This window comes from Apus apus, chromosome 5 (genome assembly GCF_020740795.1).
Source record: "Apus apus isolate bApuApu2 chromosome 5, bApuApu2.pri.cur, whole genome shotgun sequence".
In the NCBI taxonomy this organism is placed as follows: domain Eukaryota; kingdom Metazoa; phylum Chordata; class Aves; order Apodiformes; family Apodidae; genus Apus; species Apus apus.
The window spans coordinates 10,769,753-10,790,259 of NC_067286.1; the positions used below are offsets into that span (position 1 = coordinate 10,769,753).

A 20,507-nucleotide genomic window follows, 5' to 3' on the forward strand; every position below is an offset into this window, starting at 1 on the left:
GCTCCAAGTCTGGACTGTGTTGATAGTCTGTGACTCAGTACAGCTCTAAGCACTGCTGAGTTCAGGTGTCCATCAACAGAATTTCAGCAGAAAAATGTGCAACTGAGGAAAGCACTAGATACAGCCTTCCCACTCAGTTAAGTAATTCCTCTCCTTGCAAAATACAGTAGTAATGCCATGTGTCTCTCCCGGGAACCTGACCTGGGAAGCACTCTATGCTGTGTGAGAAGTGAGAATCAACAGCAGAAATCAGGCCACCAAGAAAGGCCACAGCCAACTCTGGTCATGATGGTGTCAGAATAGCTAACAGGCTTAAGGACACTGGCAATGCTAGTGGATTGCAGGTAACTTTGGATTTTTTTTGTGACATTACAATTTCCCTTGTGCCTCTCTTTTAGAGATTAGAAATTACATGCTCCTCTATTTCCTCCTCCACCAAGAGATAATTATCTATTGCTTCTCTTACTCTCCTACTTATATTACCTCTGTTCCACAGGCATCAACTTTCTCTTCTCTCAGATTGTCTCATTCACACCTAAAGAAAATCTGAAACTTACTCTCCAGTTCCACTCCAACTGTAAGTTTGTTGCTTCTGTTTTAGATCTAAATAAGGGTTTTTTCTTCCCCCTGAAGTGTTTACTTTATAAAAAATCTGTAGTAGCTGGTATAACAAGATATTGCCTTAAGCTATAAATACCTTGGTTTATCCTGTACCTTAAAGACTCAGCTTTCATCTGCTCCTCCTTTCCATTACAGTCTCTGCCAACATTACAAAGGCTAAGAGAAACCCATTATACTGTTCTGTATGTAATGAAAGCTAGCTAATAAGAACTAATCAACAAGTACTGTATTTGATTCTGTCTGTATAGAACGAGTGCTACTCAGTCACATTCTAATTAGAAAGTACAAAATGTTATCGCTCATTGCTTAATAGAATTGCAAGGGATGTACAAAGCAAACAGGAAATGTTTAAGTTCTAGACAGAAAGTGTCAAAAAAACAACCCCTTAACTGGTAGTAGCAGAAACTTAAGATAAATTCTCCGTTGTTCCCGACTCAAGTGCTTTTTTTTTTTTTTTTTTTTTTTTTTTACAAGACACTCTCAACAGCTATGAAATTACTTATGCTTCAGAAATTGCATTATGCTCAATTATCTTGGACAAATAATTAATTCCACCTAGCAGGAGGTCACAGTTTGTGTTAATCATCTGACAGTAACACTACTCAGATTCCCACACTGAGGGTACAGATGTTTGCTGACCTTAGGCAAAAGGGGGGGTTGGCCTGCAGGAAATCCAGCGATGTTCCCAGTCCAGCCCAATCCAGTCTGGAATACAGGGGTGCCTTTATCGTGGGAAGTACATGTGTCTATGTGTGAACAGAAGCAGGCAGGAAGGGGAAGTACTACTCCTTTTCTCCTCTTTAAATTAAAAAAACAAAACACGAACAACAACCAACAAACAACTCTGGAACTAAACCTTGAAGCATCAGGATGTGGATGACCTGGAGGATGTTCTAGGATTTCTGTTTCTAAATGACTTGCTATAATTTATGAGCGCTGGGTATTTTTTTGTGAAAAGGTCAGCGAGCACCGACCTTTGCCACAGGCATCCAACTCCCATATCCTCCCCTCGAGCCAGGATGCTCCCTTCCCCTCCACCCCTGGCTGTGCTGGCAGGGCTGGCACCAGCGGCTGCCAGCCTGTGATGACCCCACCACGGCAGACACACACAACTCCACTGAGCAGCCCCTAAGCCGCGCTACCCCCGCCCGGGCCGCTCTCCCGCCGCCTCCCGGCACCTGCGCGCCCCGCGCTGCCGTCACCCCCGCGCGCCGCGCCTGCGCCGCTCGCCCAGGGCCGGGGCGCGCGGGAGCGGCCCCGCTGCGGTGCCCGTCGGGCGGCGGCGAGCAGGATGCCGGGGCGCTGCGGTGAGCTTGCTGGCGGGGCCCTCCGTCTGCGGGCCCCCCGGGGGAGGCTCCTGGCCCGCAGTCTCGGCGCCTTGCCGGGAGCGCAAGGCCCGGGGCCGAGGAAGCCGTTGCGTGCGGGCGCCCTGAGCAAAGTCCCAAGCGCCGAGCCGGGCCTGGCCGCTGCCCCCGCCGGGGCGCGAGGGGCCGGGTGCCGGTCACCGCGGGGCCGGCGGCCGCGGGGGAAGGGCGGGGGAGCGGCCCCCGGGCCCCGCCGGGCCGGGCGGGGCGAGCGTGAGGCGGCCGGGCCGGGCGCGCGGCCTGTCGCGAGCGCGGCCGTTGGTGACGGTTGAACGCGGGCGGGGGTGGGGAGGGCGGCAGCCGCTGCTCCTCGTCCTGTGCCGGAGGGGCCGGGAAGGGAGCGGCGCAGCCGGGCTGCCTGTGTGTGACCCTTGTAGTGCTTGCGCTGAAGGATACACAGCGGGAGACACTCCTGCTAACGTCTCTGCGGGCTTCTTTTGTCCAAACTTTTCTGTGATGCAGGCTTGTGTTCCTAGCTCAGTAGGGTCACGCGTGTCATTTTGGTTCCTCGGGGAGAGACAGCGTTCCAGCTGGAGGGAGCGCACCAAGACGGGAAGATCCAGGATGAGCTGTGTTTGAGGGGTGAAAGGTTGTGCTGTGGAGAGGCTGGGCTTCAAGTGTATCTTCTGGGCGTGTGCTCGGCAAATGCTAGGTGTAGATAGCAGAAGAGGAGATGATTGCAGGGTGGCTTGGAAGGAGACAAGTGACTCGAGTGGAAACACACCTGTCTGAGGCCAGAAATAGGTCAAAATTCAGATGTTAGAAGTTTATTCTCTTATGTGAAATATCATAATAGTGGTATTTCAGGACAAAAAAGCAGAAATTTGGGGAATGTCAAATGAGAGGGATCAAGAGGAAGAATTGGATAAAAACTGAATCAGGAGATGTAGGGTGGGTCCTTATGCAGAATTTTGGGGAAAAAGATATGAGCGTAAAGGAAAGGTAAAATAAGTTGTGAGCAAATCAGTTCTGTAGTAGACTCTAAATTTGAATGTTTCGTGCAAATACAGAGACTTCTAAATTGGTTTACACTCATCTGGATTCCTTGGTTTACCAGGAAGAATGCTGCAAAATCTGTGTGAAAACTTTCCTCTAATATAAGTACTGCTATAAGCAAAATAGTACATTTTTCTAAAGTTAGTCCCACATTCCAGGCTGTTCTGAGTGTTCTGCTTTGTTTCTGATTTGACCGTGCAAGTTATGTTATTGTAGAATAATTAGACTGGTTAGCAGGTACCTAAACTCTTACACTAAAAGAAATGAGGGAGTAGCCATTCATAAAGCACACAAATGTAACTCTTTAAAATATTTTTAGCAGAGGCTCTACAAGTGAATGAGAACGTCCTACGGAACTGAGGTGAAGAGCTGCACCATGGGTCAACAAATTTCAAACCACACACAAACTGTAATTAATAAGTTGCCAGAAAAAGTAGCAAAGCATGCCTCCTTGGTTCAAGAAAGTGGTTTCCTAACATACGAAGAGTTTCTGGGAAGAGTAGCTGAACTTAATGATGTGTAAGCCTTACTTTGTTTTCTTCTTTTTTTCATGTTTTACAGAGACCTTGTATGCAATATATTCTTCTGTGCTGGCTAAACCAGAACTTGCCATCCGGTTTTGAAATGTTTCTTTCAGTTCTTAAAGCTTCTGTGATGGTTGTAATTACACTTCAAAACCAAAGCCATTTTTCCTCCTTAAATTCCTTTTTCTCCAGTATTCTTCTTTCAGCCAAGTGTTGCTTCTCTCTTAGAAGTTCACAAGAGGTAGATGTTTAGCAGAATCTTTTTGTTAGTGTTACCTGTCTCACTTACCCTTTCCCTCTCTGCCAACCACCTAAAGATGCAATGCTGCTTCCTCTCTGCCCATCACTTTTGGTTGGAACTAGCAATATGAGCCCTATAAAGTACAGATACACTAAGAAGGTAGGTCCTGAGACAGAACTGTTTGTGACCATTTCTCCCACCTCTCTGGACATGCAATGCTCTTCCTTATTAAAGATGATACTACTGCATCCAGTGATCAAGATAATCCCCACCAAAAGGTTGCAGAAGTAAGATTTTTCATAGCCTGCTTTTTGTTTGACTGGTACATGGATGTTAAAAGGAAATTAACAAAAAGAAGAGTTGTCTTTTTACCCAGTATTTATGATATAAAAAGATAGGAAGTGGTAAATTACAGGCTGAAAATGAAGTTTGTAGTGTGTGGCTTTTGACAATGTTGAATATTTAACTACAATGTGATTCATGTTCAGTTTAGAAATTACCTTACACAGTGTCATACTTTTATGAATGACCTTCAAGAACAGATAGCTGTCTTCTAGGTAGACACATAAATACATTTTAAAGAACATTACTTCATGCTTTGCATGAGAATTTAAGCATATCTCAGTATAATCAACTCAAAAAATATAATTGTTATTCAAGTGAAGTTTTTTTCAATTTCTTTGCAGTGTTTACTTAAGTCTGAATGTAACATAGCTTGTTCTGATTCTTATGGAATAGACCTCTGAGTCTGTGTTCCATTTAAAAAAAATATAAAACACCCAAAAATCTCTAGGTCACCTGAAGCTTCCACCTGTCTGCATCATTAATATATACTAACAAAAATGCACGTCATCTGCATATTATGCATTATATTAATCTGCATCTGCATCTGGATTATATTAAACGTGCATGTTTTTTTATATACATAATAAGGAAATAATCTTTTTAGATTGGACCGAAAGATGGTATGATTACTTTAATAAACAGTGAAAGATACATATACAAGTTAAAATGTCTGTAAAGGACACTTGCTGATTTTGGATCAAAACACTTGCACATCATTTTCTGAAGTTTACTCTGCAATTTAAAGAGAAATAGACTGTGCATTTTATATTTAATGACATGCTAAGAAGGTAATTACTCTTTAATTTCACGTCTCTGGGCAGAATTGATAATACCTCTTTAAGGATAAAGAGAACATAAGTGAACAATAGCTGAGGTTGCTGATCTTTGCATCTCTAAAACATGTTGTAAAACTGGTGTTTCTTTATTTCAGTACTGAAAAATTGGCTTCTGGACAAGACAAACATCTGTTATTTGAAGTGCAGCCTGGTTCTGATGCTTCTGCTTTCTGGAAGGTGATCGTTCGGATAATATGTACTAAAGTAAGATTGTTGCACATTTTAATTTGGTGGGGGTTTTGTGAACAGATATTTGAGGACTGTCACTTTTATTGGTAAAATCCAACAATTGCTACATATATTTTGAATATATATTTTTATACAGATGGTGTATTCAATGATACTATTTAAGATAAAATAAGTCTAAATTCTAAGTTTCTGCAAAAAAGCAGGGTAATAAAAACATTTTCTTAACTAGGTATAAAGGAATTATATCTTCCAATGGTGCACTTACAGCCCAGTAGTTATGAATTCAGATGATTTGTGAGGTCAAGCCATGGTAATCAAACAGTACAGCAAACTGGAAACTATATGGCTTGACAGTGGTTAAGTTAGGCAGAAATTCCAAGCATTATTAGTTGAACTAGTGTAACTATTTCCTTAGATAGCCTCTCTAAAAGTTAGACATTTAACTTAGTTTGAAGACCATGACAAAAATTGTGAGGTTGGCTCTCTCTGATGAGAGGTCTTTCCCCTCTGTATGCTATCAAGTAACACCCTTACATTGTCCTGAATCCACTGATCAATCTTAAAATGCAGTTTCAACCAAGCCAACTCAAACTTTGTTTGAAGCAAACAGTTTGTAATTTTCTGTTTGCTCTTAGTTTTCATTAAGACAGCCATCACTGTAGGCTATTTTAAGTTCAAATTTGAAATTACTGATTATTCCGTTATTTGTTCTAAGTTTAGTGTAATTTTTTTTAGCCATGAGGTTTGTAGTGCTGGTAATTGTCTTGCCCTAAAAAACTAGTTCTGACGGTGGTGGTTCCTCGTGATGAAACAGCTGTGTTTGGAGGTCGTAATTCTTATTGAAGCAGACTGCAATTTACTAGTGGAGGGATGGACTTGGGAAGTTGTCTACTGCTGTGAGAATCCCAAAGATGCATCAAAAGAATTTTGAGTAGTGTCAAGTAAAAGTCTGATATGTAATTGTTATCAATTCTTAATATCTTAAGATAAATAAAACAAGTGGCATCGTGGAAGCTTCCCGAATCTTGAACTTGTATCAGTTCGTTCAGCTTTATAAAGATATCACCAGTCAAGCAGCAGGAGTTCTTGCACAGAGTGGTACTGCTGAAGAAGCTGCTGAGAGTTTGATGTCTGTGTCATCTTGTCAGGCCAGCTTGTGGATGGGAAGGTATTTTGATGCACTCTATCTTCTGACCACAGTTACAACGTAAATATTTTGGAAGTTGTATGTAAAACTTCAACTACGAATGCCTTATGATCAAAACTGCATGCTTTTGGCAGGTACAGACTTTGTATCATCACAAATACGAATAGCACACATTCACTTCTCCCAAGAGAGCTCTAGTGTCCTGGGGTGAAATTCTGTTGTTGCTACCATACCTTAGCTTCAAAACATTGTTTTAATGATTAATTCTAGTATAAACATGGTATATATTGAATCTCCTGAATAAGGAAACAGGAGGAAATGGAATCAGCTGCAGCTACAAATCTAGGGGTTTTGACAGTGTTTGTTTAAACAGATTTTGTTATTGTTCTACTTAAATTTTCTCTTCCTCTTTTTATATTTTGGCATGTGAAAGTTCCCATCTGTTGCCACTAGAAACTCGTCAATTACAGTAATAATTTAACTTGTAAGACTGGAAAAATGTGAACTGTCTCACACATGTTGACAACCTGCTTTGTTAACTGGAGGAAAAGCAAAAGACTGAGGTCAACACCTGCAAAATAACTTCAGTTCAAACTGAGTGTAATAGCAAGAAACCTGTCACCCTCTCTCGATGTGGAAATATTGCTACCAGTAATTCCTTACTTTTAACTTTCTGAGTTAGTTCAGAGTTCTAACTCATTAATTGAGGTAGAGGTAGGTTTTATAAGAAGAAGTAGTAAATGGCTTAGTTCCTGTCAACCAGTGAAGAGCCAGTAGCCATGTATTTTAATAGAACAAGTTGCTGAGCTTATTAACTGTCACACTCCAGGTGAAAGAATGAGAGAGGGATCACTGAGAGCCCACTGATTTTTCTGAGTCAGTGGACTACAGATTATGTTATTTTCATATAATTTTCTGTTTCTCTTGTTTGGGAACAAATAATCTTAAGTTATTGGCTGCTCTGAGTTATTAAAATGCTAGAATTAGGTAGCAAATTGTGGACGTGTTTGGGGAAGTATATTTTCCTACTATTTCTCAAAGATAAATACACTTACATTAAAACGTGTATCTGGAAATGGCCTTTTACTTTAAACAGACCAACAAAAAAAAAACCCAAAACAGATGCTTATGCAAAACAACTTCATATAGTGCTAAAGTCCATAAGTAGATACAAGGTTTCCTAGGTGAGTTTCTTTTTCAATTTTCAGACTTTGAGATGGGGAGATGAGCATCCTTTGTGTTTGTAGCCTTCATTGCTTGAGGTAGTACCAATGACAACAGCAACAAAAAAAGGGCATACTTTTCTCATATGCTACTAATATGCTGGAATTTACCTTGTATCTTACCCATGTTTTTAATCAGTAAGGAAGATACAGGCTGAAGCACCTGAAAGTATTTTACACTGAGGAAATCTTCTGTTTCTTATTCCATTGTATCCTCCCATTTGCCCAAATTCTTCTCACCTTTAGACATTTTTCAACTAGCAGTCACTGTCCAAAAATAGCAAATATTCTTTCATTCTTATCTTAACTTGTTCCACTGGAATAAATACCCCCTTTCTCTAGAACATCCTCTTCCTATTCAGAGCATACCAAACTATCCCTAAGTGTTTTATGTTTTCTGACATTGAAGAGGCAAGCATTTCCTTAGTTTGTCACACTTGTATTTTACCATTTCTTCAGAAACTTTGTCCTATGGCTAAATCTTAAATTCAAGAAGCTTTATAAATAGAACATCCATTTTAAGTATAATTGTATATACATCAGCAAATCTCAAAAATTGAGACTCAGAGTTGCATGAGGAAGGGAAATGAAAGGGAGAAAGTCCAAAGAACATAGTGAGCTAATCAAAAGATAGTTGTTGTAAGCTTTTGTCCTCACTGTTTGCAAATCACCATCTGTAATTCTAAAAGAAAAGCCTCCTAGCATTCTAAAGTAATTTATCAAAAAGTAAATGAAGAGGAAACTCCAAGGACCTACTGAACCGTAAAACACAAGCATGTTAATTGCTGTCCATTCGCTGGCTAATCTGTGCAGTTAAGAAATTACTCTGTATTTGACAAGCTCTCAAGATACCAAGCTCCCAAGATAATGGTTAATAGTCACAAGCATGGATTGTCTCTCCTGAAATGCCATTCTTTCTAGAATGCTACCTCTGTGCCCCAAGTCACAGAAGGGATTCCCAAATCAGGATTTTGGGAAAACCTAAAAATTTCAGAACACTTATGTGGCTGACTTGGGAGTGAGCTCTGACTATAAAATTAGGGAATTTTGCATGTCTCCTTAGGACAATGAAAGCTTAGGGTTACCTGTTTCTTTTCACGCTTGAGAAGTCTTGATAATGCAAATATTTGAGATACTACTGTTAGGAACTTTAGATACAGTCATCTATTATTTGGGGGGAAAAAAAGAGAAGACAGATAAAATGCCTGTCCCAGGAACTGACTTAAGTTTTGAACTTCTGGTGTTTTTTCCTGCCCAACAAGAACACCTAGGAGCGTAACTGGAAAAGCTGTGATACCAGTCAGCTTGACAGAGAGGCCTAGTTTGAAGGAACAATTGTGAGGAGTGTATTGTAGGCTAAAACCAGCTTTTTCAATCTAATGAGCAGTTTAGCTCTTGGCATTTTCATGGCATGTGACATTAGTGAACATGCATTTTAGTAGTGATCCTCTTGACATGTGTGTTTTCATCTAGGATATAAGCCAGTACACAGAAACTTGACAAAGTTCCTGATGAAATATTTCAGCTTGACTCTCTGTGAAAGGAAGATAGATTCTTCCCCAGCCTGTAGTGTAAACAGTGTTTCTGTTCTTTTGCCCAGTCATGTGACAGCTACAACTTCTCGCACTTCCTTGTTGATATCAAAAAGGATTTGCATAACCCTTTGCAGCACCAAAAGTACATGACACAAAAAGTAAATGCATTTTCTAATTTAGTTAACTTACTGCTATTTGTTGGTAGCTTCGGGCTATGTCTGCTGACATGGGCTGGGATGATGTAACTAGTCCATTCACAAAATTACAAGTTCCTTGCAGATAAGCACAGGTGTTCCTTTCTCTCCATCACTATTATGAAAAATGCAGTAACTAGTGTAGGTACTAGGGCATAAATTTAAAACTTCTTAGTTACCTGGGAGAAAATATGGTCTTCTCTTCTGCAGGGTTAAGCAGTTGACAGATGAAGAGGAATGTTGCATCTGCATGGATGGGCGTGCTGATTTAATCTTACCATGTGCTCACAGTTTCTGCCAGAAATGCATTGATAAATGGTAATCCATATTAAAGGATATTCATTGTTTTATCATATGTACTGGTTATCTGATGTTTCAGTTTGGTCTGCAAGATTCCTTAGTTCCCGTATATAATTTAATGTCTGGAGATCTCGGCAAGCTAATGTACTTATGATACATAAAAAACATGAGTAAAATGAGACTGCAGCAGAAGGAAAGACATTTCAAAATTTGCAGACATCTTATGAAGAATTTCATTTTGGAAAAACAGATGTGAAGGTGCTTTCAGCATTTGTTTTGTAATTTCTTATTTTATTCTTGTAAAATTGAATTACTGTATTCTTGCTTGAAAACTAGAGAAGACAGGGTATATGCTGATGCTGGCATGTTGTACTTCACATAATCTCATTGAATGCTTTTTAAGGAAAAAATCAATGGTTTGTAAGACTATGCAAATATGAAGGCAAGTTGGACTATCTTACCAGTTATTTGCAAAACAGCTATCAGAGAGATCTGGGCTGATGAATTAACTGCCCTCTTAACTAAGTTCAAGTTATACCATTCTTTTTTTTAAATTCAATTTTTAAGGCTAATTTCTTCTTAACCTAGGCATGTAACAGAGGCCCTCAGGTCAGAAGCATAATTGTTTGGGACCCCCGAGTTAGTTGTTGGAGGGGGATGAAAACCTGAGGGACCAATTCTAAACTTGAGAGGGCTGAATGACCCAGGAAAGGGGTTCTTTTTTCTCCTTATATAGGAAGCTTATGGGGACTGGTTTCTGAAGTAGCTCAGCTGAATGTCTGAAGATAGCAAGAATTAGTTTAGACCATGGGTTTCCATTTAAACTGCCTGGAAAGGTAGCTGGATGTATTCTGTTTAACCTGAACAAGCTTGATTATGAGGAACATTCCTCCAAATTTGTCGAAGAATGTAGCCACATTCAGAACTGTTGGCCAATCTTCCTCAAAAAGTTTTTAAACAAACAAAAAATATATTTGTGGTCTGATCCAGTTAACCTGATTATTCTTCAAGTTCTCACTGGGTTGTTTGGTTTTTTTGCTTTTGGGGGGGGTCTTTTGGCTTTTTTTGGCCATCAGTGAAAAATACTAATTTCTCTGACTTCCTAACAGGAGTGACCGTCACAGAAGCTGTCCTGTCTGCCGTCGGCAAGTGACTGGGGCAGGTGATTCTTGGGTGGTCTCAGACGCACCTACAGAAGATGATGTGGCTACTTACATACTTAACATGGTAGATGAGGCAGGGCAGCCTCACAGACCCTGACAACAGCCAACAAACTGATAATAACAGAAGCACTTGAAGCTTTTGTTTTCATAAACATCTGTTTTTACCTCTCATTGCAGTTCTTCCACAGTTCATCTTCTCTTCTTGGCTGCTGTGCCTCTACGCTGCTCTTTTAAAACACAGAGTATAGAAGCCAGTGTGTGTGTGCAGTCTTCATTATTCATCTGTACTTTCAGTAAACTCTTTGATCGTTAACCAAGTTTATTTTAACAACAACTCTTGATATTAATTAACGATTCAACTACTAGATGAAGCCATTTCTAGCACCACAATTACAACTGCTAACTGCTGTTTGAACATCCCAGTGTACTGCTACAGAAGATGAACTATGTCAGATGGCTTGACGTCACAGTTCTTATCCTTAAAAGCAGTCCCTTTTAGTTTCATGGCAAATGTGAATAAAGGTGAGTTAGCACTAGTGATTATTCATTTGAAATTTTACTACTGACACCTGAAGATGTTCCACTGCCTGTTATTGAGTAACCAGTTATTGCTGCTTTTAGTGTTTATAGATACTGATTTCAATCTGATGTGTTACGAGTTCTAGTGTTCTTTTAAATCTGGTATGGATAGTGTAGGCAGCTCTGTAAATGTACTCGTGCACTTCCCTTTATACATCTAACAAGATTTTATATCAGAATATTTTAAAAAATATTATATTTAGCATAGTCTTATTAGCTTGGAAACATTAAAGAGTTTCATACACAATCCTAAAAAAATAGTTAATCAGTTTCTTTACAGACTTTTGATCAAGAACAGCCAAAATTGTTTTTAAACATTAGGCATATCTGAACAGAATTACTTTATTTGAATTGGCTGTTAAGATGTAGTTTGGTCTGATTCTATCGTTTTATCTGCTTCTCTTTGAGTTTTGAAGTGATGAAGTCAGAGTTATAAGGTGTACTAAGAGTTACAAAGTGATAATCTAAGTAAGGGTGCTGTGGTTTCTTATCTACAAGTGCAATATGCTTCTATGTAGCAGAGAGAAACACAATATGTTGCCGTTGAGATGTGCATGTGACAACTTGGGAAAAGGGATATCACAACTAGAGTGCAACAGTGTATTTCTGTGTCTAGCAGAATCTTTAAAGAGCTGAGTTTAGGCAGTCTAAAATAAATTGTTATTGTTTGGGAAACCCATTCTTAAGCCTTTTACACATAAATAGTGTTTTGAAAATTAACTGCTATTGTAGATCATTAATGATTTTTTTAATATATATTAACAAATAATACTCCTTTAGCTTGAGGCTATTGAGTGAGAAATACTCAAGTATAGCATGTAGGAGTATCAGCATAAATCTTGCTTACTTTAAGACTGCCCCCAACACAAGAAGGACATGGAGCTCATGGAGCAAGTCCAGAGAAGGCCACAAAGATGATCAGAGGGCTGGAGCAGCTCTCCTACAAGGACAGGCTGAGAGAGCTGGGGCTGTTCAGCCTAGAGAAGAGAAGGCTCCGGGGAGACCTTATAGTGGCCTTCCAGTACCTGAAGGGGCACCAGGAAAGCTGAGGAGGGGCTTTTTACAAGGGCTTGTAGTGAGAGGACAAGAAGTAATGGATCAAAACTGGAAGAGGGGAGATTTATGTTAGACATTAGGAGGAAATTCTTTAGTGTGAGGGTGGTGAGACACTGAAACAGGTTGCCCAGGGAAGTTGTGGAAGCCCCATCCCTGGAAGTGTTCAAGGGCAGGTTGGATGGGGCTCTGAGCAACCTGATCTAGTGGAAGGTGTCTGTGCCCATGCAGGGGGTTGGAACTAATGGTCTTTAAGGTCCCTTCCAACCCAAACCATTCTGTGATTCTATGATTACTGTACTTAAAGTTCGATGATGCCATAAGTCTAAGGTCTTTTATCATAGACAGGATCTGAAGTAAAAAGCATGTGCACATGTAGATATGCACATTTGGGTTACTTTTCTTGATTGGCTACAAAATACTTTAGTTATACTGGGGACTAGATCTTGAGAATTTCTCTACTACACATCTGTTTGTTAAGGAACATGGATAGCATATGGCACCCATTTGAGCTTGGCTTATGGCACAGTTGTCAAATTTGTCATAGACATTAGGACAGATAAGCAACATACTTTTCTCGTGTATATCATCTAAAAGCCAGTGTGGCTTAATGTGTAAATCTGTATTTAACTATTGAAAAATCAATTTAATAATGTATATAGCTTATAATTATTTTTCCCTTTCTTAATCCTTTTTTTATCAAAGAGATACCCTTCAGAAAATGTGTGGAGTGGTTGGTTGTATAAAGACAGTTGTCATTTGGGCTGAAAATAGTTAATGGTCACGAATTTTCCACTAAAATATTTGCAGATATTCCCAATCATACTCCAGTTTGGTTTCTTTGTGCTTTTTGAGCTTGCATTAGTCCATGTTCAGAACTTGAAAATAACCTTTGAATTTTTTAAACTTTTTATATCACTGGAACGGAAGGAGCATCTAAATTAAAGCTTCAAGCTAACTTTGTTCTGCAAGTATTTCAAGAATTGTACTTCTAAACTGACATTTTGTAAGTTGACTTTCTGCTGAGAACTGACATGAACTTCTTAAGATGTAATTTTATAATTATGCAAATAGGTTGTTAATTGCAGCATAATGACACCTGCAATTACAATATAAATGAAAGTGAAAATATTTAAATAGTGAAAAAGTAAACTTTGTATTCTGTATAGCTTTTTTTAAATTAAGTTGCTGTAATTCACACTGCTGTGATGTAGGTACTGTAATGTGTGCCTTGTAAAATATACGTACTGTATGTTATATGGGATAATAGGAACTTTAACACTGAAAAACTAGTAATTTAGTACTGATTGGTATTATCTAGTCTGAAGTGCTACATTTCACAATTTTGGAAAAGGAATTCCATTGGCAGGGACATGGCAATGTGTTCCAGAAGGCAGACCTTGAAAATGGGAATTACTGTGAAAAGCTGTTGGTGGGGGCATTAGAACAAACTAAACTTTCTTGTGTTAAGATTTCTTACAGGTTTAATGTGAAATTGTAATTTACACATTATAGATTGTATTAATAGTTAAGGACATTCCTGTATATTAAATTTTGTGTATAAATTGTGCAATAAAGTTACTTTGGAAAAAATGTCAGAGTTCTTTTAAGCTTAAGGAAGCTCTTGACTTTAATAACACAAAAGTCTGAAAACTGTATTTTCATCTAAATACAATTCCATTGTACAGGTGGTGTGCTAAAAAGTATGCCAGTGTGAGTCAGGTGTCACTTAAATGTTGCAGTGTGGTATCAACAAGGTAGCTTAAATGCAGCTCTGCCAAAAGACTTCCTGTGATTCTTCTGGTTTTCTTTTGTCAAAGCAAAGAATGGGAACATGCTGCAATTATGAGAAAAATTAAACAACTCTGCTTCTTAAAAGTACAGTATTGAGAAGCAGGTTTCTTTGGGGAAAGGGTTTTTTTTTAATTTATTTTTATTCAGCAAAGTGTGATTTCCTTTTTGCCTCAAGTCACTCCATTGTCTTTCTGATAGTATTTAAAATTAAAGAATATGAAGGTTTGGAGTATTCCTTCTTCCCAGATTTTTCTTGGTTTAGTAAGACTAGAAGTATAAAATTAATGTAACTGTTTCCTCTGTCTAGTTACTTGGTTTATCTGTTCAAATATTTCACAGCCAAGTGAGAAATGGAAGAGGAATTCATCAACAGATCAGGAAATTAAAACTGTAAAACTTACCAGTTGACAGAGATGCCAGGAGGTAGGTGTACTGGAAGAATTAACAAATGTTTATGGTTACTAGGTTTTCAGTTTACACACCATATTAATGTAATGCACTTGTTTCTTTTTTTTAGAGGAAGATGGCATATTTAACATGTATCTTTCCTTTAAAGCTTCAAGGAGCTTTGTTAACCTGCCTGGCCTTAATTCTTGAGGCAGCATGTATGTGTTGTTTAATTTTGTAATCACTGAATACACATGCTCTACAATGGAATTAATTACATTGTGACTTAATATTATAGTAATTAGTTATTTTCTTGGTTTTTCTGGTTTTAAACTGCTTATGAAGACAGCTTACCATAAAGTTTTATCTTCATCTGTTTTAAACAGGTGGATGGAATTCTGCTTTCTTTTAATGGGATCTTAAAACTAGTAATTTCAAAATGGATTTTTTTTTTAATTGTCATTTCTTCAGGTATTTGATTCTAAGGCCTAGTTCTTCTGCTGCTATGGGTAGCAGCAGGGTATGATCTCCAGTTAGCCATGTTCTAGTGGACGACTGATTCTTTGTATCTGAGCTAAGATGTTAATTAGCAAGTGATTCCTTTTCTACTGCTAAGCTAACTTCACTAACTTTATTGCTAACTTACCTCACTAACCTATCAAAGTTAAAATATTAAATACTGGGCATGGGTTTTTAAGCCTGAAATAATTTTCCTTTAAAAATTGCCAGTTTGTGAACTCGGGAGGAACTTTGCCCAGTGTGAGTCTGGTGCATCAAAGAATACTATTCAACAGGTAACTAAGTGAGCACTCTTCTTTGGTTCAAAGTGCTATTTAAAAATGCAAGGTGTTTTCATTAATTTTACCTTAAATTAGTCAGGAACCTGCCCTTCTGGAATTTGATTGTACGTGGAACAAGGAGTTTTGATACAAGGCTCTATGATTCCATGATAATGTGGTTCCAACCAAATTTAACACTGTCCAAAAAATATTTTTTATATGAGATGGTACCTGTTAGTTACAGTTAATGATTAATGAATTAGCAGTATTGGTGTCTCACTATTTTTTTTTATATATATATATACACACACACTCTGATGCTTAATGCTGATATTTAGTGCTTTGAGAGGTATGACAGAGAAGTACACATTCTTCAGTTACAGGTGAATCTGTACTGTTGTGCTGTTTGTGTACAGAAATAAATAGTGTGTATAGAAAGACACATTCTACATCAAAATAATCTTTATTACATTTCCTACTGAAGAAACCAATCTGTCTTAAACTCCTTTTCCTCAGAAGTCATCTTGACTGGAGCAGCATGTGTATGTTGATGTTAGTTATTTAATTTCACTTTGATACTTGTTGGCTTCTTAGTTGAGTTCTTTTTTGTCAGATCAAGCTGTTCTGTGTATTGGTTAAATTGTTTCAACTGTGAGTGTCAGAACTGCTTTCCTGCTCCCAAATTCATGTGTTTTGACTCTGTTTAATGTTAAGATGAGGCTCCAGGATCAGGAAGAGGTGCTGCATGACTACTCTGATGCCCAGTTTGCATGAGCAAGGAACCAGGGCTCCAAGGGACAGTGGGGCCAGCCCTGCAATACAATTTCACCTCAGGACTTAATGCCAGGTTCTGTTTGTTTCCATTAACAGTGCATTCCTTTAAGTTAGGTAAGCTATTTCTTCCCTCTAAATATTGCTTATTATCTTCTCTATCTCTGCTGTTGCTTCTTTTTCAGTTCTCATGCTGTGGTAGACCTTATTTTTTGTTTCGATTTTCTAACAGTTATTTGCATAGGTTTTTATTCTTAAATGTGGAGATTTTGAGCAGCTACAATTTTATTGAGGTATACACACACACAAACCCTAACCATGTTTTTTATAATTTATTTGTGTAATGTTTAATGCTTCCACAAGAGGCAAAAGATAAACATAATTTAGTGCAGGCACAGAAAGAAAGCCATTTTTACAGACATCCTTCCCCACTCCCACCTTTTTGAGACTGACATTTTAACTAGGCAAATAGAACAGAAAGGTTTAGCCACAAGCAAAGAACAATGATACAAGAAGATAACATAGTTCTGGGGTGAGAAAAAAAATTACTATCTAGTGGCAGAGTAAATGCCTGAAGTTTGCTAAAGTATCAAAGGAGGAGCATCACTAGAAATTGTTCAGATATGTTGTAAACATCAAATACATAATTTATGTCAGGTGAAACTAAAATGCTCTTGAGCAAACAGATTTAAGGACATCTTGAACAATGTTTGAACCTTAACACCAATGAAATGGTGAGAAAATAGGATATGTCCCCATTCTGAAGCAACACCCTTCCCAATCACCATTTACAATGATGTCCTTCTAGTTCCTTCTATTTCCTCTTTGAGTAAAACACAAGCTGTGGTGTAGCCAGGTTTGCTCTCAACACTGTCAGGGGGCAGGGGAGGAATCAGCCACTGCCCTGTCTTGAGCATTTGAGCAAACATGTACAAGAGTAGTTCAGATGTCATTAACACTTGAACACTGCATCTGCCCTTCTTTGCACACACAGCCTAAGAGTGCAAGGGTATTTTGTACAGCCATACATTAGAACAAAAATGCAACTTTTAAAAGAACAGAAAAAGCTGAAGTTTAAGAACTGAACTTGAGAATCAATAACATTTGCCTAATTAAAAGATTACCAGAAGAGACGTAGTAGTGGAAGCTACTGTGGATGATTGGTTTCCTTAAGTATAACATTATTAGCTCAATTTATCCGTAAAGCAGCACACAAGGAAGCACAGAAAGCAGAACTTGTGGTCGTGGCCTCTTGTGTGTTACTGTTATTGTTGTAAAAATCCCAATTTCTGTCCATTAACTGAATATTCAAATCCAGTTTTGCTTTATTCTTTAATAAGAGCTACAGACATTAGAACCTGATGTGTGTGAGGTAAGGAAATCTGAAAAGGTATTAAGCATACAAAAATCTGGTATAATATTCAGAAAACTAAACAAAAAATCTAAGTAACAACAAAAGCAGTACTTTACAGTACTCTTCAGGTGAAGCAACCCAAGTAAAGCAATGTTTATTAGGTAAAAATACTTCATTTCTTCAAATGAAATATTTTTTTATTTAGCCTGGACACAGATGCTTTTCTTATGTAAATAATGCTATGTGGATAACAATTTATTAGTAAATTGTACTAATGAAATGAGGTCTGTATTTTACACAGCTAAAATGCCTGAACCACTATTTTCAGACTCCATCCTAAGAAAACTACCTGATAACGCATTATTTGAGCCACTAACATTGAGACCAATAGGCAGTGTTGACTTAGAGCTTTGGACAATTTCATGATCATACAGGTGAGCAGCTTAGCACGGTTTCACACGACTTCTAGGTGCACAAGGAATACAAAATCTGGCACCAGTTGAACAGTGCAGACATTAGGCTAGGTCACTGAAGAGCTGAAGTCAAGTCTCCCACAGCCTGTCTGCAACCATATTTTGGTAGCAGAACATCTGCAATCACTACTGCTCCCTGTGCAGGACACTGGCTAACTTTAATGGTGACTGGGTGGCCAGAACTTGGCTCCTGTGCCTAGGTCTGCCTTGGAGCAAGCAGCCTTATACCCAGGCTGCTTCATAAGGACCTACTTATTTAATCTCTCTCTGCCTCTCTCTGACAGGAGGTGAAAGGGAATTCCTCCTTCCCTTACTTTGGTGCCATTTCCCTGCAATCACCATTCAGGATAGCAGGTACATGAAAGAAAGTGTCCCTGTAGGTAGAGCTTTGAACTGCCACAGCCTAAGGGGAAAGTGTATGTCTTCAATGCATATACACATTTATGCCATTAATGAGCTGTTTGGTACTGGTTGTCACCACTGCTACTCTGGCTGCATTTATAAGGGAAAGTGAGACCTGATCAGCTCTTGAAAGAAAGGATGTAGCTGCCCAAGACAACAGCCTGGCCAAAGAAATACAAGTGGCACAAGACATCTGATATAGTAAACCATGCAGGGTTATAGGTCTAGTGAGGCTTGACTGGCTAGTATTCATTATTTGCTTTTTATGCATTCATTCTGAATTACTGTTCTAAGATGCCTGACCTCCCTGTGTGCTATATTAGATGCCCAGGTCTCTAACTGTAGGCTCAAGATCCTACCTTAGGGACTAGAGGCCTGTAAATCAAGTAATGTAAAGTTAGACTTGCAGGCATCAATATCCTCTGCTGCCCCTAGCTTCAAGTCTTTTTTGGTGTGAAACTACATGAAACTTCTACATTATAACAACATAACATATATAATAACACAGTATTGTGTAATTACCTTCAGTCCTTTCTGAATTAGTAGTACTATGTCTTAAGAATGTGACCAAATAGAAAAAAAAAGTGATAAATATTCCAGTAGCTGTTTTTACCAGCCACCGCATCATAAACAGTTTAACATAACATGATAGGAAATGACACGTTTCAAGTGGTCTTTAGACAGTTTGACTGTTCATTCAACTCTAACTGACTAAAATACAAACACAAAGGTGTAAAAAGATGTCAGAAGTAGGACCAGAACCCAGGTCTGGAGTTTCTACCGCTGATTCATAAGAACACTTCCTTTGTTCAAGTAAAAATTTCCCTTTACATGCAACCAAAATTATCTGCACAAATTTTCAAGTAATTTGAACTGGCATATCCACACATTCCCATTACAAAGCAATACAAAAGTTCTCAACTTTCAAGGCAAAGTTTTCGTTATATATTTAGATGTATTATTACAATGTACAATAGTGATGATTTTGACACCATGTTTTCTGCTTACTAGATTAAAAAGCATTAATCTGCTGTTCTTCACAGACATCCTACGTAAATTAATTAGTCATAAATCAAGACTAACAGAATTTGGTTTTTCTTGTTTTCCAGTGTAACTGTTGAAACAGTAAGATAAAAACTGTCAGAACACCTTCCAGAATGAAAGGGTAGCCTCAAAATTATGCACCTCATACAAACTGCAAATGAATAAAGGGATAAGCTTCTAAGTGTTAACTGCCATGACTGCTACTGAGACGAGCAGGACAAAAAGGTGCCTGTCTGCTGCCAGCATCTGCACAGTCCTAAGGTGTGTATCACTGATGTGCTATGAATACTCTCTTTTGTTTTCCAAGCTACAGTACAGTGCACAGTTAAGACAGTATGAAACAAGTATTACAGGATTCTGAGTTTGCATTTACTATTTACAGCAATCTTAGAAAGACAGTAGAAACTGAAATTTTTGCAATGAGAATAATTCAGTAAAAGGTAGCAGCAAATACTCTTCATCTTCCACAAATACTCTGTTTTACCTTGTACTGTTCACTTACGTCTTGGTAGCATCAACGACAGATAATTCCATGTTAATTTGCAACTTATCCTGCTTAGGAATGAAATCTTCTGGTTTCCTTGAGTTTGTAACTACTTCGACAGTGTAGAAATCTCTTCTGTTCTCATAGCATCAGACAGGAAACTAAGCTCATTGCACAGTGTCTCATACCTGAAGGCCATCCGGATCTGTGCAACATTTGTCTTTCGAATATCATTTCCTTCAGGCCCTTCTTTATAGAAATTCACCCCTAAGAATTTCTGTTTCTCCTGTGAATGGGGTTAAACATAGAAAGGAAGAAGTCAGTTCAGCTGCTCTGATTATTGTATAACTTAGTATCAGTTAGTTGAATTACTACAGTGCAAGTGAAAAAGCAGCTTCAACCAGCTGCCAAGTGAACCAGTTTTGGAGATTTTAAGGCCAAAGTTCTATATATGATTACCCAGCAGTGCACTCAGTCTGGCTTGCTAAAGCCCTTCGTGCTAGTGTTCAGTCTTCACTACCACACTTTTCAAGTGAGAGGTTAAAAAAGAGGCTTAGGTTTCTTTTCTTAGTTAAAACAAGTGGCATGAGAGGAAAATCGTAGTTGTCACTAGAGAATATTGGACGAAACAACAGAATTCACTTGTAAAGCCCCTTCACGTACTAGCTCTTTGAGGAACGTTTGAGTGTGTCATAGAAGAGAGGACACT

At 38.6% G+C, this 20,507-nt stretch overlaps 2 protein-coding genes across 4 annotated transcripts in view; one reads left to right on the forward strand and one right to left on the reverse strand.

Annotated features, from left to right (window-relative positions):
* Positions 1 to 1,840: 1,840 nt before the first annotated feature.
* RNF141 (ring finger protein 141) lies at positions 1,841 to 13,926 on the forward strand. 2 transcript variants are annotated; one of them, XM_051622180.1, is made up of 6 exons: positions 1,841 to 1,928; positions 3,304 to 3,500; positions 5,023 to 5,131; positions 6,103 to 6,284; positions 9,426 to 9,533; positions 10,625 to 13,926. In XM_051622180.1, exons 2-6 carry the CDS (start codon positions 3,319 to 3,321, stop codon positions 10,773 to 10,775), a joined length of 732 nt encoding a protein of 243 aa, XP_051478140.1. In that variant the 5' UTR covers positions 1,841 to 1,928; positions 3,304 to 3,318; the 3' UTR covers positions 10,776 to 13,926. The 2 variants fall into 2 exon arrangements, with proteins under 2 accessions (XP_051478140.1, XP_051478139.1); XM_051622179.1 differs by having other exon boundaries at positions 1,846 to 1,928; positions 3,301 to 3,500.
* A 2,434-nt stretch (positions 13,927 to 16,360) lies between these two features.
* The window catches only part of AMPD3 (adenosine monophosphate deaminase 3), a 32,129-nt gene continuing 27,982 nt past the window's right edge, over positions 16,361 to 20,507 (reverse strand). Inside the window, exon 15 of one of the 2 annotated variants that reach the window (XM_051622174.1) lies at positions 16,361 to 20,084. In XM_051622174.1, coding sequence (XP_051478134.1) covers positions 19,908 to 20,084 — 177 coding nt within the window. In that variant the 3' untranslated portion in view covers positions 16,361 to 19,907. The remainder of the gene's footprint in view (positions 20,085 to 20,507) is intronic. The other variant, XR_007889773.1, reaches the window with a different exon arrangement.

Coding starts and splice junctions, on each gene's coding strand:
- RNF141 (XM_051622180.1), top strand. CDS start 3,319: ATGAGAACGTCCTACGGAACTGAGGTGAAGAGCTGCACCATGGGTCAA. Junction 3,501..5,022: donor GTAGCTGAACTTAATGATGT/GTAAGCCTTACT, acceptor TCTTTATTTCAG/TACTGAAAAATTGGCTTCTG. Junction 5,132..6,102: donor TTCGGATAATATGTACTAAA/GTAAGATTGTTG, acceptor TAATATCTTAAG/ATAAATAAAACAAGTGGCAT.